Source organism: Geospiza fortis, unplaced genomic scaffold (assembly GCF_000277835.1).
Source record: "Geospiza fortis unplaced genomic scaffold, GeoFor_1.0 scaffold8, whole genome shotgun sequence".
NCBI lineage: Eukaryota > Metazoa > Chordata > Aves > Passeriformes > Thraupidae > Geospiza > Geospiza fortis.
In genome coordinates this window covers 2233068-2257797 of record NW_005054414.1, presented here as the reverse complement: position 1 = coordinate 2257797, position 24730 = coordinate 2233068, and the positions used below count along the sequence as shown (strand labels likewise).

General features: G+C 40.6%; 1 protein-coding gene across 1 annotated transcript in view; it reads left to right on the top strand.

Moving 5' to 3' along the window:
* Positions 1–24730, top strand: part of ITPR2 (inositol 1,4,5-trisphosphate receptor type 2) — a 242890-nt gene that overhangs the window by 95565 nt on the left and 122595 nt on the right. Inside the window, exons 24-33 of the mRNA XM_031061432.1 lie at positions 398–563; positions 2485–2658; positions 7294–7383; positions 7547–7672; positions 8740–8862; positions 10368–10568; positions 13864–14115; positions 15566–15691; positions 20597–20725; positions 21306–21426. Of these exons, the coding sequence (XP_030917292.1) occupies positions 398–563; positions 2485–2658; positions 7294–7383; positions 7547–7672; positions 8740–8862; positions 10368–10568; positions 13864–14115; positions 15566–15691; positions 20597–20725; positions 21306–21426 (1508 nt within the window). The remainder of the gene's footprint in view (positions 1–397; positions 564–2484; positions 2659–7293; positions 7384–7546; positions 7673–8739; positions 8863–10367; positions 10569–13863; positions 14116–15565; positions 15692–20596; positions 20726–21305; positions 21427–24730) is intronic.

The window sequence follows — 24730 nt, the reverse complement described above, 5'->3', positions numbered from 1 at the left end:
AAGAGTGAAAATTAAAGGGTCAAATTAATCTCTGAGGAAATGCAGTTTACTTCATTTAATTTGCAATAGGGATCAATCTGGCTCAACTTATCCATGACATAAATGAATGCTTTTGCAATATAGATTTTAATCACAATGTTTGACACATTTCATAGATAGTTACTTCTGCTCCATGGTGTCCATTATGCTATAAGATTGCTGCAATAACTGTAGGAGAGAAGTTCTTGTAAAATATGTTTAAGTCATATTTATAATTTCCTTCCTGCAGCATATTTAATTTGATTTTAAGAGCTGTGTTGAGTGAAGATTATGTATAGAGGCATATTTATCTCAAGAGCTTTTATTTTTTCTTATTTACTTTACTTTATTTGATCCTTTCTCCCCATTTCTGTTGCAGAAAGGAGAAGAATGCAGTTCAGCTTGATGATGAAGGGGGCAGAACTTTTTTACGGGTCCTCATTCACCTGATCATGCACGACTACCCTCCGTTGCTCTCAGGGGCTCTGCACCTGCTCTTCAAGCACTTCAGCCAGAGAGCAGAAGTTCTGCAAGCATTCAAACAGGTATGGGTGGGCTGAGTGTTATCCCAGGAAACTGAATGCAGGGAGCCTTGCCAAAGGCTGCTCTGCTACTTAAATTGCTGGTTGTTGCATGGCAGTGTTACTTCCTCAGAGGTCAGGTATCAGCAGACTTCTTTAGCCATATATGCTGGTATATGTTATAGTTCTGTGCCCCCCAGAAATTGTTATTTCTGGCGCTGCATCCATTAGGGAAAGCGTAGATCCCTGGTGAGCCTCTCACAGGGATCCCTCAGGGACAGAGCCAGTGCCTTATGTTTGGCAAGCAGCGTCCCTGTGTCAGCAGTGAGACTTCTTTGTCTTCAGGGCCACTTAGGCTGGGCATTGTTATTTTGTTATTCACCTGGTGCTTCTAATTCCAATTCAGGTGTCTTTGCACGGGGCTCCCCTGCCTGATACAGCCATGCCCAAATAGCAGGAAGGCAGGGACAGAGCCAAGCCTGTTTTCAGCTTTTATTCTGTCCCTCTGGTAGCAGTGCATGTGCAGGCTCCCTGTGTCTGTGGATTAGGACAGGGAGATCTGATGTCATGGGGCTGCAGGACAGAGATGCCTCTGTTACATAACCCTTTATAACATATGTTGATAAGAACATCTGATGCTTATTGCAGGAGCTGGGTAGCGTGTTGTCTCATCCTTATGTAAGGTAGGGAGGTTCCTCTCCTGTGCAAACAGATGAATGATAAAGACCTGAAAAGCTTTTGTTTAATGTTTTTGTTGTGCAGCATAATGGCCTCCCACCAGGTATTTAAAGCTAGGCTGTGCTGGTTAGTTGCATAAATAGCTGTTATTCCCAGGTAAGCAACGACTGAGTTGCTTAATGTGTTTTTGTGAAAGATAGAAAAGGCTAATGGAGAAATAAACAAAAAAGACTGTAGAGCACGTGGAATAAGAATGCCTGCAATTGAGCAGCATTCATAAATTCTGTAAAATAGCAAGGTTTTGCCAAGCCAAGAGAGATTATTATGACAAAAACTTTATATTACAAAATAGTGAATATTTGCCAGGATGTAATGTGGTTTTAAAAAAAACATCAGTGTTGTCAGTGACCCTAATCTTTTACATGAGTATGATTTCTTAAGTGTGTTTATTAATTTACTGCAAAAAATTGCTGATAGTTTTTTGGCATATTATCTTCATTAATAATCTTGGGAGAACAGAGAGCATTACAAAGAAAGAAAATGCGTAGGTCATGCTAAATCAAGAACTACAGATAGCAGTGAAAAATCCAGATAATTTGAGCAGTACAGGAAAAGGAAAAATGAGATTAATCTTAATAAGTGGCAACCACTTAGATGGTGAGAAATTCCATGAACCTGAAAGTCTGTTTGTCAGCTATATTCAGAGAAGTTTTTCTAAGCTGGCCTACCAGTGTGAAAGTCTATTATTTTTCAATATTTGATTATGGTGGTGTAGGAGATCATTAAAATTGCTGGCCATTCTGACTTTTCTTTGGATGCCCTGATCCTTTGTCATACCATCCTTTTTTTTTCCTTCTGAAGTACAGTGCTGAAGCAGTAGGTATTTCTAACTATTGCTTTAATAGTGTGTAACTGTATTTTATAATGCCATGAGGATCATGATCAGTGCATCAGAGCTCACTCTGCACAGAACTCAAGAGCCTGTAAATCTGCCTGTGCAGAAAATGTTTTGCAGTGTATTCAAGAAGGTGAGAGGATGTTGTCAATGTTTTAACTATCCTATTTTGGGCAACTACAGCCTCTGGCTCTGCTAAAGGGTTTTGATAAATGGGGACTAAAAGCCTGCATGTGCCATGTTTGAATTGCACAGGGAAGGTTGCACAAGGCACCTTGAAAGAGGCTTAGAATGGGAACTGTCAAGCAAATTACTCAGCCATAAGTGCTGGTGCTACTGCTCTAACAGCTTCACAATTTTCTCCATTTCCAGGTTCAGTTGCTGGTGTCCAATCAAGATGTGGATAACTACAAGCAAATCAAGGCTGATCTTGACCAGCTACGTCTGACTGTAGAAAAGTCTGAATTGTGGGTTGAGAAGAGCAGCAATTATGAGAGTGGAGAGGTGGGCGACAGTCAAACCAAGGGGGGAGAAGAGCCAATGGAGGTGGGTTTAAAGCCTTTGCTGCCAGAATTGTTTCAATACTGATAGGTAGTTTCATGAACAACTGCAAAATTGTGGTCTGGTTAAGCAAAGTGGCAAAGTGAGAATGTGAAGTATTCTGGTTGAGCTTTAGGAACTGACAGAAAAGGAAATAACACTTCTCTTATCAATGTATTCAATATTCTCTCCTAATGCTTTCAGGAACTGCATTCTTAGGTCACAGAGCTGCCTTCCTTTCTGGGTGCAAGCCACAGTGTACAGCAGCACCCTGAAAATAATCTGGGAATTGTGTGCTGGCAGTTGGGTTGACTTGCTGGAAGAACAGAGGAGTAGACAGTGTCCTCCAGCTAAGGGAGAGGAGCACAGTCAAACCCATGTTTGCAAACATCACAAGTAATTCCACTCTTCACCACACAAGACTGACCTAAGAATGTTGAGATTTTGTAGGTGATCTAATGTTTTAGTTTCTTTGGCCCTTGTCATACCATTTTCTCAGGATATACTCTGATTAGATGTAGAACTTGAATCTAGGACTGTGAAGACCTCTTTTTTTAAAGATTTCATCATTGGGATTTTTTAAATTTTGTTTTTCAGTGCAAACTGAGGTCACCATTTAATCATCTATCTCCAGCATGAGCTTTTAAGAAAACACAAAGTGTTGCTGTGATTGAGGTTTGTGCCATAAGAGTAGATAGAGCAGGCTTTTCCACCAATATTTATTCCCACTTTTCCCTTTTCATCAGAGGAGGTGGGGAGAGATGAAGAGCTGTGATTTCTGATGCAGCATTTTCCTTGTTCTCTTTCCTGGTGCCAAGAAAGATGGGTAAGGAAGCTCCCAGGGAAATAGAAAGCCAAGTAGAGGTTATGGAGGCCATGGAAATAGAAAGCCAAGTACAGCTGTAGAGGCCACACATTAGGAAAAAAAGCTGAAGCCATGGAGAAGAGAGAGGATGTTTGCAAATATCTGTGCACACATGTGGCCTTTTAGATGGGGAAGCAGATTTTTGGTGACTTCATGCAGTGGCAAATCCAACACCTCAAGGAAGAATCCCAAATTCTTGCAACTGGTCTGTCTTAGCTGATGTTCTGATACCACATCTTTAGTGGTGTCAAAATTAGGGAGGAATCTGGAGTTGAAGCTTATGTGATATTTCCTTCTTTCTTTCCTCAAGCACATCTCTAGTAGAAAAGAAAATGTTCCTTTATGTATTTAATGAATTGCAAAGGTAATGGGGAAACAGAAAATAGAATTGTGTCAGGATTACAAAGTTTTTTAGCTATACTACATTTTAAAAGTGTAATTTATTCCTTTGGGTAGCCTTGATAGCAAGGAAACTCCAGGAAAAGGGGGCAAAACAATGTGTTTGAAACAGAGGCACCTCTCAATGGGATATTTTGAATGTTTTTTTCCCATGAGGCACCTGTGGGTCTGTATGGATTAGCAGTGCTTCAGTAGATGCACAATATTATCTCTGGCAGATCAAAGAGATTATTGTATCAGAGCAGTAATATGTAATCTGCTGGTTAGGTCATCTGCTGGTAATTCCCTGAGAGCTGTGCCAGGTTACAATAGCTCAGAATCTTGTCCATCTTTTTTTTTCCCCTGTTAAATTCTTCTTTAACAGTGAAGAGGTGTTTTTACCTGGCAAAAAAAAGTAACATCAGGTAGTCAGTACTCTCTTTGAGGTCTTAAATCAGATGTAGGAGGTGTGATGTTGGGCATAATCTGCAATGTGTGAAGCAGGTGGCTAGCTTTAAGCAGACAAAAATCCCATGAGATCCATGCTTCCTTGGAATGGATACTGGGTATTCAGAGCTGGATGAACCTCTGGGTCTTTAGGGAATATGCCTCATTTGCCTGTATTGAATTTTTCCCGAACAACATTAAAGTGTGCACAAGGACTTAAATCACTTTCCAGAACACTGTTCTGTTAAACCCAAGTTTCTGTTGTCACATGAAGCCTGTTGAAAGGTGTACATAAGAGTAAAAATATCAAATTTTTTTATGCCTGAGTCTTCCTAGGATTGTTTTTCACCTTACCATCATAACCTGTGAGCCTTTTTTTCTTATTTTTTAAAGCCATATGACTCCAGAAATAGGATTTGTAGAAAAAAGGCCTTGCTTTTATAAAAGTACCCAGATTTCTCCACATGAAAAATGGCAAATCTTACATCCATGCAGGACTGTCTGGATAGGGACTGGAGATCAGAGTTGGATAGAGTGCTTGGAGTTATGTCAGACATAAATGAGACACCAGTAGGGTTAGGAAGAAATGCTGAAAATGAGCTCATATAAGAGCCCTGCTTGAAAAGAGGAAATGAGATAAAGCCTGTTCACTTGGTTCTCTCTAGGAAGGGTGTTCTGGGTCTGTGTAGATACCACAGACCATGGAAAGTGTGATTTTTACTGTCTTGTCCCTGGAGGATGTTTGGTGGTGTGGCACCAGAAATGCAGCTCTGAGGAAGAGAAACAGGCTCAGTGAAAGGACTTTAAGGTGAAGCTGGAATAGAGTGCAGTGGCATTATGGAGTTCCTCATCTTTTCCATCTGCTGAGAAAGTTCAGTGAGGTTTCAAGTGGTCTAAACTCAGCACCTGTAAGCACCTAGTGTTCCCTTACTTCCTTTCTTTCCTGGTCTGTGACACCTTGCTTTGGCTCTGGGAATGTTTGAACAAACATCACATAAAGGATGAGGTTGTGAACTGAGAATTCTGTGTGTGTCCCTCATTCCCCTGGTGGAGCCTGTGGAGGGCAGAGCTGTGCCATGGGGACACTGACACGTGCCTTGTACTGCTGGGATAAGGGAGACTGCCCAGACTGAATGCTGGAATCTGAGTCTCCACTGGCAGCTAGCAAGAAAGGATCTACGACTGATGCAGTGTTATTCTGGGAATTTTATGGGTAGAGGGAGTAGTCTCTTCCAGAAAATACAATTTCCTTAAGGTGGGGTACTCAGGTGAGAACCTTTCTCCCTGAGATCTCTATGCCTGCCTGTCCCCTGCGGAAAAGTGTGACAGGGAATGTCTGTCATGGGGCTTAATGAGGGCAGATCTGCAACTGAGTGTCTTTGGTATCCCAGTGGTGTGATTATCTCTTGGTAACTACATCCCTGGCATATTCTTATGGGTTCAATAAACAATTGTTTATTTTGTAAGGAGAAAGGATAGATTCAGCAGTTTAATGCTGATCAGTACTTCCAGATAAGACATACAGGTCACATGGATTATAAAACTACTTTGATGAAGGAAGAATGCTGATATAACTAACAGGTAAATTAATCTTGGTTAACCCACAATCCCAGAATGGAGGAGGGTAGTTAATTATAGCAAAAAGCCTGAAACATCTCCCAAAGTATTGATTCAAACAGCTAGAGAGATGGCAGCCTGCATACTAACAAACCTAACCAAATAAAATACACTGTTGTTACATAGATCAGCACTGAACAGCAGTGCTGACACTCTTATAAACAGCTTCCATGGCCAAGTGGTGCAGCTGTTCTTACCTCACTGGAAATTAGCACCAGATGGGATTTATAGAACTCCTGAACTTCACCATCAGCTAAGAAAATTCAGAGAGAGGTTTCAGGACATATAAACATTCAGCTTGGCATGCATATATTTGTTTTAGTGCATTTCTCTTTTCTAAAACAGTAGGAACTTTGAGGACACAATGAAACTCAGAAGTGCACCTGTTTCTTATTTTTTTTTTTAATGCTGTTATACTGGTTTACATCCTTGTGGTCATTCTGTGAGTCAGTCTCAAGATCTGCTAGATTTTTTTCTTCATGCTTTATAGCATCAGCATCTGAAGTCCAATATTTCAATTTATTTTTATTTCCTGTTAAGAAAGGCTTACCACAGCTGACAGCAGAAAAACCCCCAACACTGCCAGTATTCTTAGTGGCAGTATTTGTGTACATGTTCTCCCATGTTTTGGTTGAGAGATATGTATGGGAAGGTGCGTGGGTGTTGGCAGTTCCTTGATTTCTCTTATTTATCATACCCAGCTGGGGCTTTCCAGGAGCCAGGGCCCAGAGCATACAGCATCATGACTTGAAGGTGCAGTTTAACATATGGTTCCTATTTGTTTTTAAATCTTTCGCCTGCATCATCCAAAGATACATCCTCTTTGTGGGAGGAACATCTCTGATTTCCACATGCTGCTTGTTCCTGTTAAGAACTCCAACCTGCTTAACGGCAGAGGTTGTTTTAAGCTCTTTCTCCAGACTTTCTGGTGTTCACATACACAGATTTTGTAATCTTTCCAGCTGTAAATACAGATTTTTGGAACGTTTGGTCACTACTGAAATACACTTTTGGTACATCTCCTTGCAGTATTTTAAATTCCTTGGTGTGCATAGTCTCTGATTTAGGGACATACTCCTCCAGAATGATCAGAAGCATGAAGACATAGAGTAATTGCCTCAAATTACATTGGAAATTTGAATCAAAGGAAGGGCTTGAATGTAAATCTTGTCACTCACTGGATAAAGAATAAATGAGTCTTTCTTTATTATCTGTGTTATATCAATCCCTTATGAGCTGCTGTAATACTTTGTTACTTGCTGCTATTAAATACAATTAATTCATGTTGAGGAAATTGCAATAAATTTCCACTTGTCATGTGTTCTTTATTACAGGAATCAAACATTTTGAGCCCAATACAGGATGGGACCAAAAAACCCCAGATAGACAGCATTAAAAGCAATAACTACAATATTGTTAAAAAGGTTAGTATATCTGCCAAGAAACTTGCTTGATATACCTGTTTGAATAGTAGATTTAGTCATTATTTTGAAATAAAAGTGTCTTTGGTTTTGTGGGACATGACTGGTTTCTTTTCTTGGTTTCATGCTTATTTATTTGTTTGGTTTGTTGTTTTTTAACTTATAGATTTTGATTCGACTCAGCAAACTTTGCGTTCAGAATAAAAAATGTCGGAATCAACAGCAGCGTTTACTGAAAAATATGGGCGCCCACTTGGTGGTCTTGGACCTTCTGCAGATCCCCTATGAAAAGGTTATTTTCCTAATTTTAGTGGTAGAGAACACAAACTCAAGAAAGGGAAAGGCCACAACAGGCCCAAGAATCAATGGAAATATTTTTTAAAATCTGAATTGTCAGCTGTGGTACAAACATGAAATGATGATGTCATTTTCTACCTTCAGAATAGTGAGTTTGGACTCAGTTTAAATACAGCTGCCTGCACAGTTTTATTTAAAATTTCACATTTACTGCCCTGGGTACCTAGATATCACAGTGGTGTCATTCCTGTACCCATTCCTGGAGCAGGCAAACCTTAGGACCAAAAGCTTTCATAGATCAAATCTCAAATAACTTCCTTTTATGGTGGACATCTCTAACCTAATTCCATGTGCCATTTTTTTTTCACAAGATACTGTTATTTGATACTGATTTGGTGGAATTAAGCATACAAATTAATGAACTAGATAGGCTTTGAAAGAGCACATCTTTCTAGATCTTCTAGGAATCACTGAGAGGAGGTAAAACCTTTGCTGGGCTGTGTTTTCCTGCATGTTATATTACAGACACTGGTTCAGCTGTCAGTAAAACAGTGCTTGTCCATACTGGTGGTTCATCAAATCATACTTAGGATACTACATGAAAGGAATATAAAATGAGGATGAAACTAGAGATATATTTGTGTAGGAGTATGTGTATGAACACATGCACACATACATCTGTTTCTGTATGTAGCTATAGAAAAACCAAATGTTTGCCAATACTTAAAACTAATGCAGAGCGACATTTTTGGTTTGTTTTCCTTTTTTTTAAATCAAGCACATTAGCACTTTTTAAAACTAGGAAATTATAGCCACACAAGAAGAAATATTACTTTGATTTTATGCTCCTACCTATGATTCCCTATGGTTTGATTCAGAGTAAGGTACAGCTGCTAATGGACTCTGAATGAAGCTGCTTTAGTTACTTTTGCCAGAGGGAGAATTCCTGCCCTATAAAGACTCAGGAGAATTTTTTTATTCCTGGATGAATTGATGTTGTGTAGTTTTAACAAGTATGTTTAGGTATAACCAGCTGATTTTGTTTGTCCTTACTTCCGGCAGAGTGATGAAAAGATGAATGAAGTTATGAATCTAGCCCACACTTTTCTTCAGAATTTCTGCCGAGGAAATCCTCAGAATCAAGTTCTCCTCCACAAAAATCTCAACTTGTTCTTAACTCCAGGGGTAAGTATTTAATTTGAAATAGAATATGATAATTGGAATTAAATTTGGGTTTGCTGAAACATCCCAGTGCTAAATAAATAATTTCACTAAATTATGCCTCCCCTCCCCTCTCCTCTCTCATTTCCCTTCGTGTTGCTTTTTATGCCATTTGCTTTAATCTTGCCATTTTAAAAGTGGAAAACAAAAGCCAAGGAAACCTGAGGGGTTTACTGGAAGGATCTATGAATATGTGTCACATCCTTGTCTTGAACTTGACTCTGATTTTATTTATATCCTGACTCACTCACTGATGGACTGTAAAGTCAAGGTGGAAGATCTGTGACTGCTGTCATAAACCTTGTATAACAACAGAATCAGACTCATATATTCTTGTTGATGATACTCCCATTTGATTCAACTAATCTAAAGTCTGACCTTCTATTAAATCATTGTCTTTGCAATACACTTTTTTATTACAGTCCCTTTGTATATATTTGTGTGTGTTACAGACATATTCATATAGAATGACACTTGCTCAGTGGATCTACTTAGCAAAACATGCTTTTATTAGAAGGAATTGTGAGTATGAGGGTTGCAGACCCTGGCCTGTGCACTTTAGGAACATTTGTTCCATTGGTTTTTATTTATGCTCTTTTGTGACATTAGTGAGCCGCTCTGAGCTGACCCCAGTGGGAACCAGAGCCTGGATTCCATCACATCCAATGCTGACACTTAACTTGGGTGCAACGTGTGGAGCCAGCTTGCACTTGTATTTCTGTTCTTTTGAAGCTGATTTCCTGATCATCCATCCCAGTTATTGTGGTTTTGTGCACACTGTGGAGCAAACTTCACATGGATTCCTATCAGATGACACTAAACAGACACGTATACTTTAGGAGCACACCTGACCCTCAGGAGCCTTTAGTGCAAGGGACCAACCTAGAACAAAAGCCCCAAGAATGCACAAAGTCTGGGTGCTGTGTCCTCAGCAGAATCCCTTCTTGCTCCAGATCTGTTCCTCTTGTTCCATGCTGCTCATGGATACACAGCCCTAGGCTTCTTTCGGAGTTAGTGTGGAAAGAGACATTCTCTTTGAGACCATCAGGCTGCTTGGGCAGGGATTTGCCTGCTGGGAATGCCTCCTCTGTGGCCCCAGAGAGAGCCAGAGCAGCCCTTCATCTCATCTGGTGGGCTCATTGCAAAGTTTGATGGTGGGTGGGGCCAGGGTGGTCTCAGGTGTCTCATATTCCAAAGCCCCTGCAGAGTGCTCTAGCAGTGTAGTGTGCATGAGTGTGTTCACCTTCCACATGGACACAGGTTTGGTTTATGCCCATTTTAGGATTGTTTGTACTCATAGGGAAGTGTGGGGAAATCCCCTCAAAACTGAAAGCTGGACCCTGATATCACTGAAAAGGGTTTCTCCAGTTTCCCTTTAGCAGTGAGCCTTCCTCTACTCGAGAATCCCGTGCCTCTCTCATCTCCAAGCAGATCTGCCGTGCTCATGAGGCTGTTTTTGATCTGTTCAGCTCCTGGAAGCTGAGACCATGAGGCACATCTTCATGAATAATTACCTCCTGTGCAACGAGATCAGCGAGAGGGTGGTGCAGCACTTTGTGCACTGCATCGAGACCCACGGCCGGCACGTGGAGTACCTGCGATTCCTGCAGACCATCGTGAAAGCAGATGGCAAATACGTGAAAAAGTGCCAGGACATGGTAATGACAGAGGTAAGCAAAGGCTTCACATGTTAATCACTTGAATATTTTGAGGTTGTTTTTCCTGCTCTTGATACCAATGAGATATAATGGCATCCTCGCTTTAGAATTTTAAGCGGCGTCCCAAATAATGAATATTTTAGCAGACGTTTTCGGGAGTTTGATCTAATTTTGTAAGGCCATCTGTATAACTACTAGAAAGAAAACATGAGTGTTAGCATGGTGATACAGAGATGTCTATTTGTAGATGATTTAGCATGGAAATCTGAGAGTTACATAAACCTTCATTTTCCTGTAATGTAATTTAGGATCACTTTTACCCACTCTTGTGGCATGGGTTTACCATACAAGAGGCTCTTACCTCTATGGATTTGTCTAAATAGTGTTGTAGACCTTTTTTTTAAACAGGTAGCAATTCTAAATCCTAGTTTCTGCCTTTTTTTTTTTTGTTTTGTTTTATTTCAGAGCATTTCTGTGAGGGTCAGTAGAGCTGCTTTAGCTTTAACTAGCTGGATCCAGTAAATTCAACCTAGTGGTTTGTGGAAAAATCTTTATGCCAATAAATTTCCTAGGAAAATACGTAATAGACTTTCTCTGCAATTAGGATTTGATATATTGTGAGCATGATAAATGAAGTCTTCAACTTGCAGACACTTGTGCATTTAACTGTAATTATGTTAACAGTTCCTTGGTTTGTTTTTTACAAGGTGTCTTCACAAAGAAATCAGAGATAAGTTTTATTTTTTTTTTTGGTATGAACAAAACGAAATCCCACTGAAATTTTATTCCACAGCAACAAGAGGAAAAACTTCTAATTAAGAAAATAAAACTCCTGCCTACATGGATAACCTTTAATGAAATTCACCTCAACCTTTTCAATTTGACTGAAGTATTTTAACATGCAATATCAATTACAAGCCTTTGATTTACATAATTCAAACGCTTCTTGTGCCTTTGTGGTTTTAGATTTTTCGCTTCCACTGAAGGCTCTTGTAGAGGTTTTTTTAATCATCAAACAAAAATTTCAGAATTTTCTCAATTTCAATATATTTTGCTATTGACCTGTAGCAGCACAAAGATAAACTGTCATATTACATTTCCAAGCTAACTCCATGACAAAAGTAGAAATGAACTTGGATACAGCATTCACATCATGAGTCCTGCAGGAATTTCCTGGGGGGAGGGAGCAACCCTGTTTTGATGAAATAGTTTTTCAAAAAGTAGGAAATTACAGGTAAGTAATTATGATTTCTTAGAAAAGGATGCTAATTGTGACACTTGAATGGCGCTTGAGTGGCAATCTACTCTAAAGGGAACAAATGATTGGAACTTGCCACTGAGTTGGGACAGTTTCTCTGTAGACAACTGAGATGTTCTTTGTGACCTTAAACAAGTGCTGTAGCTTTTCCTGTGCCTCCAGATGGGGCACATAAACAATTTACCACAAGACAAGATAGAATATGACTGTACAGCTTGCCTCAGCTCCTCCTGTGTTTTCTTTCACCCAGAGGAAGCACATTGTAGCTTATTTCCATTTACTGCAGTGAGGGATAATCCTCATATTTACATATTCTAGAAAGTGCATGCAGATGAAGGAGCACCATGGCAAGAAAATACTGTCATAAAATCCATTGGACATCCCCAATCTGGCTGATCCCTTGTTCTCATCTCCTTGGTTTCCCTGTCTGCAATGATGTTTACCAACGTGAAAGGTTCCTTAGGGCACTTTTTCTCATTACAGGCAGACTTTGAGGTTCCTGGAAGAACCCTGCCTGTCAGTGCAAACACTATTACAGAAGAGAAAACAACAGAATTTACTTTGGGCCAGATCAATGTGGCAGCAGAGTTTTCTATTACCTGTAGTATTCTGGAGTAATATTTTGCACGGTATCAACAGCTGCTCCAATACTGGACAGCCTTCATTATATTACCATACAATTCTAAACTTGCTGAAAATATACTTGAATAGCAGAAAATGTTGCTGGGTTGTCTTGTCCTTAGCTCTCATCCCTTTAAATTATTTTTTTTTGTACTATGGATTGTCTAGAAAATGTCTGAAAAATTGTGGGTATAGAAGTACTGTAGAAACACAAAGATAAATGAGAAATAGGAATTGCAGGAGAGACTGTATTCACAATTCACTCCACCAAATGTCAAAGTAAAAATAAGCAAGAAACAGGGAAAGCACAAACAGAAATGCTGTGAATTCAAAATTTGAAGTGTTGAAGCCCTGGAAAGTGTAATAAAATGTTTCTTGACTTTTCATTCTGGGAGACTAATTTTAATTCCTGTTCTTGCTGCTTTTCCATTTCTCAGCAGCTCCAGCAACCTTTATGACTACCCTTGAATTGAATAAGCTGGGATTTCATGTCACACGTGGACTGGAATAGGTCAAGTGCCTAACTCACAAAAAAAGTGTGATTTTTGAGCAGCCAGGGTGTGTTCTGTACTAGGAGGGGTATGTGGGAGCTTATTTCACCCACGCTGAGAGTGGATTGTGCTTCAAAGGACAGTGATGGAGACAGGATTCCAAACAGGGTTAGAGCAAAGCTCTTCAGTGAGATGTGCTGAGATGGGGCTGCCTGCATTCAGTGCCGCTCTGGATCCTCCTGAGATGAGCAGTGCACTTGTAGTAGAATCAAACATTTATCACATGTGTATGTGTTTTCTGCTAAATGAAAGTACTGACATGACACTGACAAAGTCATGACCCGCCTGCCAAATTTGCACAGGGTGGGAAGAATCTCCCTTTGCTTCCAATACTGAGCAAGGGTGGGGAAAAGTTGGGTTCAATTCCAGGTGAGCCACAGGCTTTTTGTGTGAGGCAGCGTGGAAGATTTAATCTCACTGCACTTCAAGTGCTCATCTATGAAACAGGGATAATAATGCATCCTGGCCTCCTAGCAGGAGGTGAGGATAATTAATTAACTTCACACAAACATTGACATGGTAGGAATAATAAGGATGGCATGCTGTCTTAGGTAAAGACAGAGCGACACAGAAGTCAAACATCAAATTCACCTTGCATTAGTGCATTCCTTGGCGAGTTATTCCAGGTTTGCACTTATGTTGATAAGAGCAGAAGTTTGCCTTGGATATTGTTTTGACATGTTCATTTGGCAAACTGCATCAGAGTAAATTTTATTTTGTTGTTTGTGTTTTCGCTAGAGAATCTTTGCCTACTTAGAGATAAAATAAGAAATTAAGAAAATCATAGAATCATTTAGATTGGAAAAGACCTTTAAAATCATTGAGTCCAAAATGATTGCAGTGCAGGGTGCTCAGAAGCTTGTGCTCTCTTTCTCAGCTGATAAATGGCGGTGAAGATGTGCTGATATTCTACAATGACAGAGCATCCTTCCCAGTGCTGCTCCAGATGATGTGTTCAGAGCGAGACCGAGCTGACGAGAGCGGCCCCTTGGCCTATCACATCACTCTGGTGGAGCTGCTGGCCGCCTGCACCGAGGGCAAGAATGTGTACACAGAGATCAAGTGCAATTCACTGCTGCCCCTGGATGATATTGTCAGGGTAGTGACCCATGATGACTGCATTCCTGAGGTAAGATCCCTCATGGCAGGAGCAAGCAGACTTAGCATTTTTAGGAAGCAGACAATGTTTTGTTGTTATCATGCACTGACAAGTTGAATATTTGCACAGGGAATGGGCTGGGAATGGGTGGTGCTTCTTAAGGTGAATAAGTGAGAAAGGATAGACAGTATTTATTCCACAGAACATTCCTTGTCCTTAATGCATTGTTTGTCAGCTTTTCAGACACCTTCTTTTGGGTTTGTCCAGCCACTTGCCAGAGTTTAATGCACTCGTAACCTCTGACTGAAACTGTGAAGACCCAGCTGAATGTTGTGTTAAGCCAATGTTTTGCCATTGCCTGAATTTCTTGGAAATGATAGATAAAATTCTGTCCATGCTGAAGTCAGTGGGAATTTGGGTGAAGTCTCATTTTATTAAACTCAATTGCAGTCCGGCGAATATTTTTATTCACTGCAGATGAAGGCACAATTCTGTATGTGTCCTGCTAAAGTAGGACTGTGATATTATCTGGTGGGAAAATGGGGCTCAAGCAACAGAACTAGGGCTTGCAGGAGTTAAAACTCCCTCTGTGCCATGAAAATTGCCCTTGTGATCAAATGATCTTATTGCTAAAAAGAAATATGTTTGCTTTGCCCAAAAGTTCCCCTTAATATTAATTTCAACAGATGCTAATTAGAAAAAAAATCCCAAACAAAAGAAACCTGAAGGTCTGATCTGAGATTTGTCTTTACTGCATTAAACATATGGAACTATCTCATCTCCCTTGACCGTGCTAAGAAATTTTCAGTGCATTTGCATATGTTTATATTTAATCTATATACATTTTTGGGCACTGAGCATCCATTTTTATGCTGTGCACATGCAGACTTGTCATGCCAGAGAGGAGTCCTGGCATGTCCTCCTCCTAAGTCTTGTGCTGCCATTGCTGCAGTCCCAGTGCACCACAACCTTTCTCTGCCATTTAGATCCCAGATGCAAGTGCTGCATTAGGATTGTGGAAATACAGGGAGTTCAGTCCCAGCTCTGCCAAAGACTTTTTATTTTATATTTGGCAAGCCTGTCATAAGGCTTCAACCTACCATAGTCAACTGGCAAGTGCAGAGTGTCCTGCATTCTGACAACCTCTGGCTTTGGAGCCAGGCCTTGCTAGTCTTAATATCAGTTAAATACCAGAATCATTACTGGTTTGTCTTGTGGGGGTTTTGTCATTAGAATAAGGATGTTTGCAAAACCTTTCCATTTTTCTTCCTGTGGTCTTTCAGTAAACACATTAAGGCATGTGTTGCCCAGCTTCTCCCTAAATCTTCAGAACCAAACATGTGCATTATTATGGTTATGAATGTTTGTTAGTACTGGAAGGTTCATCTTTATTATTCAGTATTTTTGCAGATAGAAAACATTGCATTAATTGTTTTTACTGTTCCATTTCAGAGTGATTTTGTTTTTGCTGTTCCTGCAGGTGAAAATTGCTTATGTTAATTTTGTTAACCACTGTTACGTGGACACTGAAGTGGAAATGAAAGAAATCTATGCCAGTAACCATATCTGGAAACTTTTTGAGAACTTCCTTGTTGATATGGCAAGGGTAAGCTTCACCACGTGTTAAATATTACAGATTGGTCATGGGTGACAACTGAACTGGCAGTAACGGGGTTTTTTTGTGAACTTTTATTTTGTTAAGTATTTTTATTCGAAGTTGCCAATAGGATAAGTGTGGTTAGTTGGTTTGTTTGTTTAACAAACAGTCATTTCTATGATTTTATCATAATTTAACCTGCTAATTACTAGTAGCCTTCTCTTTCTAAAAGGGCATCTTGGAACCCGTGCCTTTCTCTTTTCTTTCTTTCTTTCTTGGGGGTGTGTACATGGTTGAGAGCCTGTATACATCTTTTGGGAAGGTGCATTAAATGTCATTATGGTGGTGACTAAAAAACCCTCCATCTGTAATCTCTTCCTTTATTCTGTTGTTATAGTGAGGATCAGGGATCAAAATCTTCTCTGGCTTATGTTCCTTCTTTAGTCTCTATTTTTGTCTTTCATTCTCCTGTCACTGCATTCCCATTGCTGATGTGAAAGGCAGGTGTAGAGCTGTGGTCCCTCAGAATACTAATTCAAATATAAATTACAGCTGCAAGGGGACAGGGCACAGTCATTACCACAGGCCTGCCCTTCCTGTGGTCCTCACTGAGCCTCATGGTGTCAGTACTTCTTGAATTAAAAATTTAAATTGCAAGTTGAATTAAGCTTCATTCCCAGGGATTTTGAAGGCAGAAAACAAGAACAATCTTATGACTTCCACAGGGATTAAATACAGTAGTAGAGCCATAAGGGGAAGCCAGTGTGATGTAATGATTATAGCCTGCACTACACATCCTTTTCTAGGAGGTTAATGCTTCTTGCCATTATAAATAATTACAATATTAATGACAAACAATGGTGTTGCTCTCTTTGCTCAAGAAGTAGAACCATGGATTTTGGGTTTTTCCCAGTCCATGGTCCATTACATTTTATAATACTTAAGTTCTCACTCCTTGCATTCTTCATTTCATTGAAATGAAGAGAAAAGATAAAGAATCTCAGTTCGGTCTTGCAGCAGACAATGATCCCAAAGTAATAGTGTGCCACAAAATAATTCCTGTGAGACCTATTAGGAGAAAATACAATGATTTTTGACTGAAAGAAGAAGGAGTACAAAGACTTACGCTGTGCAACAGTTATTGGGACCTGTTCATTTTTTTCAGTGAAACAGAAACCTTATCTATGGTTTATATGGTTGGAGTTTTTCTTTTGTGTTTTTTTTCTTTCCTTTTTTTTTGGTGTGTGTGTGTGTCTTTTGTTTTGGTTTTATTTTGGTGTATTTTTTTTAACCTTTTTATTTTACTGTTGGAGCAGGTTGAGGCAGGGATGTTTGTGCTCTCGTTTTTTTGGTGGGAGCCATTTTCAGCAGTAATTAGTCCTCTACAAACCCTCTTTTGTTGCTGCTTTGTCTCTGTGGTTGTGTTGCATAGTGAAAGCCCTCCTGGACAAGACCTGGGTTGAAAATTAAGATGAGAAACATCCTTGGAGGAGCATTCTGACTTTTAACCTTACTGGTTTTATCTCAAGAAGTATTTTCTTCTTTTTAATTCCCTTTCTGGGTTGCCCTTTCCTGACGTGTCCTGACCCTGACTTTCCAAACACACTATCCCTCCTCCCTAGCCCTTGAACATGGCCAATTTTCTGTGTCCCTGGGCTAGAAGCAGACAAGTAGAAAGAGGGCTCTGTCCAGGTTTCCTCTCATGAGCCTGGAGACAAGCTGCTCTGTGCTAAATGCTGGGGGCTTGTCCTGATGCTGGTGACCACTGAGCTTGTTTTCACACACCTCTCTCCTGAGAGAAATTAGACCCCAGGTCTTCAGAGGTGAAGAGGAGAAGTGCTGCATTTTGTGCGTGGGTGCTGTTGGCAAAATGCAGGTTTATTCTCCTCTCCTGCGAGTGTGTCAGAAGTGCTCTGGCCTGTCCTGCTCTTCAGCCATGGATAGCTGTATTTTCCAGGTTATGGAGTGTATTTGTTCAGATTTGGTGCTCTGGGGCCCCAACAGAGCCCAAGTGTTATAAATACATCAGCGTTCTGTAGCTATCAGGACAGTTAGAATGCTGTCAGCCTCATGAAAGATGCTACAGTAGCTTTCAAAGCATTTAGAAAAAGAGCCCTTTGATCCTCTGTGTTCCAGTGAGCTAAAAGGGATGCTTTTGCATGGGGGAAGGGGAAATGCTTTTCTTTTAGCTGCTACAAATGCCTGTCAGTGGGTGAGGTTGTGAGCTTTGAGCCTGTTATTGGAGAGCACCAAGGTGAAAGATGGAGAGTGTTATCCTCAGGTTGGATTCTTTCTGTTTTAGATATATATATTAAAAAAAAAAGTTACTGATTTTTAAAATCTGTTTCTGGATTGAGGAAGGAAATATTTAGTCCACAGCTGTCATTTTCCTTTCAACAACATGATACATTGCAAAGCAGCCACGAGGCGGATCCGTATAAACTGGGTTTGCCAAAAGCTGTCGTGCTTTCAAAGGCACCCTGCTTCCACAGCTTCTGCCAACCTACTTTCTGCTGGGTGTGACTTACAGCCTTACAGCTGAGCAAAGTGGGTGCTGCTCAAGGAAAGGCTTCCCTTTCCTGTGTGTGGCCCAGCTTGTGTAAGTCAGCAGCTGTAGTCTGAGCAGGATTAAAGACAAGAGCTGAGGATCTGACAGCTGTAAAGTCATCCTGGCTTTCTCCGCAGAATTTTTGAAGTATTATTCATGTGAGTTTTGGTCCCAAAGCCTCTTAAGGGGTTTTTAAACACTGCTTTCTCAATCCTCATCTCCATTTCATGCATTTCAGGTTTTTGTTTTTTTTCTTCCACGGAGGAAGATCTGTCAGTCCCCAAAGGGCAGAGGGATAAGAACAAATGAGAGGATTTCCAAATTCCTTCTGTGCTGGGAATTTTTCAGACCGGTGTTTGAGCAGAGGGGCATTCCCACATATGGCTCTGCCTTTCAGGCAGCTGAAGGGGAAAGCTTAAAAGTGTTCTGGAATTTAGTTTTGGTGATTTCTGCATTCATTGTGCTAGCACTGCACAGCTCCCTGTCTTCCTATTGGGACTGCAAGTGCTGAGCTCAGAGCCACTGGTTCCAGCCAAAATTGGCATGCAGATGAATTAAAAGCAAAAGAACTTCCAGAGATTTTTAGTTCTATGATCTCTTAAAAAACAAAAAACCAACAAGTTTTGATTATTAACTGAATCATTTACCTTCAGAAGGACTGCGGGTGTTGGTGGTGTCACACTTTTCCCAAAACAGAAGGGCTGATAAGTTTGCTGTTTCATTTTAGCCACTGTTGCTTCTCTGACCAAAATCTTTCCTGGGGTGATAAAAAAATGCACTCTGTGGAAGCATGGCTGATTTATCTGACACATTTTAGATAAGTAGACAAGCAAACTCCTCAAGATGCCTCATTTGTTTAGGTCTGAAGTTATCTTTGGTTATTCCTCTGCCTCTACATGACAATGTTTGTGTGCTAGACCCAAGGTGCTTCTGTGTTCCCCTGAGCTCTAGCATACCCTGAACACAGGTGCTTTTGGATGTCATGTCAGTAGAGCTTCTTAAAACATTCCTGGTGAAATTGCTGTCTTGTAGTGACAGTGGCAGTGTGTAATTAGAGAGAATCTTTGCCCTGTGTGAGATTCAGGTGCTGTGGCTTATCTCTCTGCTTCTGTCACCAACTTTTCCCTGTGACCTTAAGCAATTCAATCAGCTTCTCTGGACTCCCCATCCCTGAAGAGATGTAATGGTAAGTGTGTGCCACGCAGGTTTGGGGTTATGTATTAAATGCACAGATGGCAATGACTCCTATCCCTGGAATTTTTGTATACAAAATAAATTCTGCTTTTGCATAGATTCCCTAGAACATCATAGTCATCTCTGGCTTGTATAGATGAAGAGAAAACAACTCTGCATTCATTTCTTGTTAAACATGACTACAGCTGCTTATTTAAAGGCTGTTGAAGAGGTAGTATGACTACAGTCTGTACTATTTATTCGTTCAGTCTTGCCTTTCTCACTTTTTGGCTCTCTGTAGACTCCTTTCAGTACTGTGTACACTGACACATGCAAAGTCAACATGACTCTGTATAGATGTTCAAAAGTGTTGAAGAGAAATAAAGGAAATACTGAAGGATGTAATCCACACCAGTAATTTTTCCCTTTCTTTAAGTGTGACATCTTTATACAGCAACAAACTTTAAGTGTTGTACCAAAGGGAGTCTTCAGGAACCTTTTGTACAAATCTTCCCACTTCCTCCCACCATTCAATCATCCTTCTGTGCTCCAGAGCTGTCCTGGTATCATCCATTCCCTTCTTTCATTGTTTTAGCTTGGCTTCTGTATTTTTCCCATGTGGCTTCCCAAAGAAATGCTGCCTCTCTTCCAGTACCATCCTAAAGCCTGTTGGTATTGAGTGTGCTGTCTCCCTTCCTTCCCTCCTTAAACATTTTTCTTGCAAATGAGCTTCACGTTTTCCACCCAGTTGTGGTGATTAATTGTTGAGAGAAGCTAAATGTTGTATGAAATCTTTCTAACCTGAGTTATTTATGTCTCATCTGTCTCTGAAGCATCTTCCAACCAGCCCTGCAATGGGAGGAAAGGTCCATTTTCTTCTTGAATCTGTCTAAATGTGTAAGTGGCATGCAGTGTGCTGATTTAGGGGGATCTTTTCTTCATGGTGTGGGAAAGAAAAGGCAGGCAGCCAGAAAGAACTAGTTCAGAAGAGAAGGGTGGACCTCCAAGAAGAAAAATAAGCTATAATAAATCCAATTTCAACTCTAACATAGTTCTCTCTGATAGATACTATATAAAAATCCTTTGTTTTTACTTTAAGAAGAAATATCAGATGCGTTGTAATAAATACAAAATAATGAAGCTTGCTTATTGGGGAGAACTAAATCTCATTGTTTCCTCCTCCTTCCCTGCAGGTTTGTAACACAACCACGGATCGTAAACACGCAGACACGTCTCTGGAGAAATATGTCACTGAGCCTGTCATGAGCATTGTGAGTGGCTTCTTCAATTCACCATTTTCAGACAACAGCACCAGCCTCCAGGTAAGGAGAAGAGACAGACAAATCAGCTATTCAGACCATGAATGAGATACCTTCTGCTACCTGCATAGGAATGCTGTCTCTTTTCATCCTCTTTTAATTTCTCTGTCCCCTTTCACGCCACTGACTTCCAGATTAATCCCTCTTTAAAACATTTAATTCTTCATTTTAGTCACTTGCATCTCCAGCCAGTAGACAGCTCAATGTGGTCAGAGTTAGTTCTGCCTCTTGTGAATCCATTGGAGGGGATATCCTTGTAGAAAAATCTTTGTGTGAGGGAGATGCTGTGTCCTGTAACAGAAGGGACACACGCCTGAGAATGGGAAAAACTCCTCTGTCTTTATGCTGTGTACTGTGTTTGCTTGATATTGGTAGCAATCTAAGGAAACATTGCAGGATTTGGCCTTTTTAGAGGTGCAGCATTGATTTCTGCTCCTGCCAGACCTAAAGATCAAAGAGAATTTAATGGAGCCATAACATGAGTCTACAAGCTAAAACCCCCTTGGTTTACGTTGTGTCAAACCCTAGGGCAGCTGTGAGGAGATCCTTAAGGGTAAAATCATGTGCTTGTTTTTGTTTCCAGACACACCAGCCTGTTTTTATTCAGCTGCTGCAGTCTGCTTTCAGAATTTACAATTGTACCTGGCCAAACCCAACACAGAAAGCCTCAGTGGAGTCCTGTATCAAGACTTTGGCTGAAGTGGGTAGGTGCCAGGTTTTACTTTGATTATTACTCTTTGTGTTTAAAGATCAGACTTGAAGTTTAACAAATTTTAATTTGACTCTACCATCCTGAAGTTGTGTCAGTAGTGATTTCAGAAATCCCACTTTCTGAGGCTAAATACTTCCTTCTTTTATAACCTGTTCAAACCTGCCCCATCAAATAGGGTTGTTAGGGTGAAACTGGTAGGGCAGAGGGATGAGTTTGCTATCGAGTGCTGATTGAGCTTTCAGCCATCAATTTTAATTTGATGGTTGAAACTCTTGAAGATTTTAACTTTTTAATATCAAACAAGTTATGATATTAAATCACAACATAAGCAAAGGCATCCCTGTTAAAATACATTTTTAAAAACTTCTTATCCTACATTTAAAAAAAAAATTCTTCACCAGAACATAGCTAAGACTGGCAAAAGTTAATTAAGTTAAATTTCTATAAATATGATTTTAAAGTCTTCTGCCATTCTATTCTGACAGAATAAAGGATTATTCAATGTAGTTTCCAATTGATTGCTTGTAGAATAAGTTTCTGCTCACTGGGAATGAAAGCTGAGTAGAGGCAGAGATACACAGAAACTGGCTAAATTCTATTGTTGATAGATTTATTAAAAAGTATTAATAAATAATGATGAAACAATATGAGAGGGTACTAGAGCCACCTGCAGCACTGTAACAATCAACTGTAAATTTAGATTTTTGGAACAGCCTTACAGAAGTATCATTTAACATTTTAGCCAAAACATCTCATTAACTTTCTGTGTGAATGTGAATAAGCAGTTACCTAAAAATTTAGCAACCTTCAATTGTTTTATTTGCTGTGCAAATGATTTAATTAGGGATCCATCTGGCAAACAAACTTTGGAAGTTGAAGACATTTTATTTCCTTAATGCTATAGCTACTACAGTCTCACATAAAGCTCCATCTCTACAAATTCTTGTTTGTGTGTTTAACACTTATCCCCTTGCTCTTCTCTGGCATTTCTGGAAACAGTCATCAATAAATTACTTCCTTTGGGAGTCTGGGGAAAGGGGGAGAAATAGGGCAGGTGAGAGTAGGTTTGAGACCAACCATGCTCTCTGTGTGCTTGTAGGCAGCTCAATGTCTTCATTTCTGTAGAGCTGCATCTGAAATAAAATTCCAGCTCAGAGAGGTTGTTGTGTTATCTCATCAAGATGAGGCTGTTTGGAGGCATCTGAGCATGGGTTTATTTTCCATTTGGCTACGTGCCCGCAGCACACAGCTGATTCTAGCCTGAAAAATTCCCAGCAAATTCCAGCGATGCAGAGCTCTGCTGATTGCTGGATGAGTCAGGCCAGGCTCTCACTGGGCTTTCTTTTCTCCCAAGGAGCATGTGCTAGGACAAGAACAAAAGTTCTCAGGTTGCACCAGGGGAGGTTTAGGTTGGGTGTTAGGAAAAATTTCTTCACGGAAAGGGTTGTCAAGCACCGGAACAGGCTGCCCTGGAAAGTGGTTGAGTCATCATACCCTGGAGGTACTTAAAAGACCATGTAGATGTGGCACTTAGAGACTTGGTGCAGTGGTGGACATGGCACTGTTAGGTTAGTGCTTGGACTCTATCTTGAAGGTCTTTTCCAACCTAAATTATTCTATGATTCTGCCCGGTTGAGACAGACAAGCTGAACTTGTCCCCACAGCAGCCTGAGAGGAAACCACAGGTCACCCTAAGGGGATGGCAGATCCAGCTTCATGTCAGGTGTGCCAACACGTGAAAGGGCTGGTGGGCTTTGCTGGGCAGTCCTCTGTGTGCCTCTTGTTTCTGGGGGCTCCAGGAATGGCTGAAGTCTGGAGTTTGCTTCAGATATGTGACTTTGTATCCTATTTGTGGAACTCAGTTTCTACCTCCACTACAGTCCTTTCTTTCATTCTGTTTTCTTTTTTCTGGAGATGGTTTAGAGTTGGTTTGGTTCTTTTTAAGTAAGCTCTTGTGCTATCCTATGGGTCCAGGCTCCTTCTTGCTCCTCTGGCTTCCCACCCATGGGCCCCCAGCCATGCCTTGGGTACTCTCAGGTGTAGCAGAGCTGAGCTGCCACTGAAGGGCATCACTCTGTGTCCTGCTCTGGGGCTTCCCTGCAGCAGGAACTGCCAGGCTGGGAACCCCTGGGGTGCCATGGGCTGGCAGCCTCAGAGCAGCTCTGCTGATTTCCTTGCCCATATCCTAACAACTGTTCAGGGATTCATCACTAATAGCAATATCCAGCATGGTAAAGTTACATTGTGTCAGACAATTGCCACGTTTTTATTGAGTGGTTTATTTTGACAGTGCAGAAGGGAAGAGGTGAGGGGGATTTCCCCAAAGAGCAAGGTAGCTGGAGAAGAAGTGGAGGCAGAGTTTTTGCCAAACACCCCTGTGCAAAACTTGCCTGGCCAGCAGAGATTTTAACAGCGGGTGATACTCAGTGTTCTTAGGCACGGTGACAAACATGTCTTGCCTGGGCTAATGGAGTAGGCCTGTTCTTCTCTGTGCAAATATTTGGAAAAAATGCCCCAGCTAGGGATACCAGAGGCTTTTACAGCCAAGGCCCTTCTGTGATTGCAGTGGGTGCTTGGTGCCTTTCTCTGTCGAGTGTTCCTCTGCCCAAAATGATGCCTCACTTTGAGAAGCCAGAGGCATCTTCCATAATACAATACAAACATAGCAACCTTCTGTGCCTCTTCTGTTGGTTGCATATGTGGACACTTTTTTCCCCTTTTCTGACTTGAGAATCTTACAGCTTTAATGTTAGGGCCTTTGTGTTTCACAGCAAGGCTTTAAAAAACCTCCAAAAAGATTTTGCCTATATCAGAGAGATTGAGTATTGGACAGATTTACAGCAGGGACCAAAGATTTCTGAGGGAAAATAAATGGAGTATAGACCTGAAAGAACAAACATGATTTTTTTTTTTTTTTTTTGGTGTCATTGCCCTGGATTTACAAATGAATCTTAGGGGAAGAAAGAAAGATCATACACAGATCTCCCATGATATCAAAGATCCATATAATGACACACTTTCAAAATGACACACTTGAGAGCAAGTTTAAGCAACATACACTCTGCTCAGAGCTTCCTGGTTTGTTGCTGGCAGGTGGATGCAAGCACTGCCTCAAGAGCTTCAGATCATTACATCTACTTTCTGATGAGCACTGTAAGGATGTGTGTTACCTTCCAGGTCAACAAAAGGATATCTCACAGAAGCTTATTTTTTTATAACCCTGGTACTTCAACTCCACTTTACCACCAGGGAAAAACTGCATAAGCTTTTCAAGCCTCACTTGCTGCTTTGTCTCC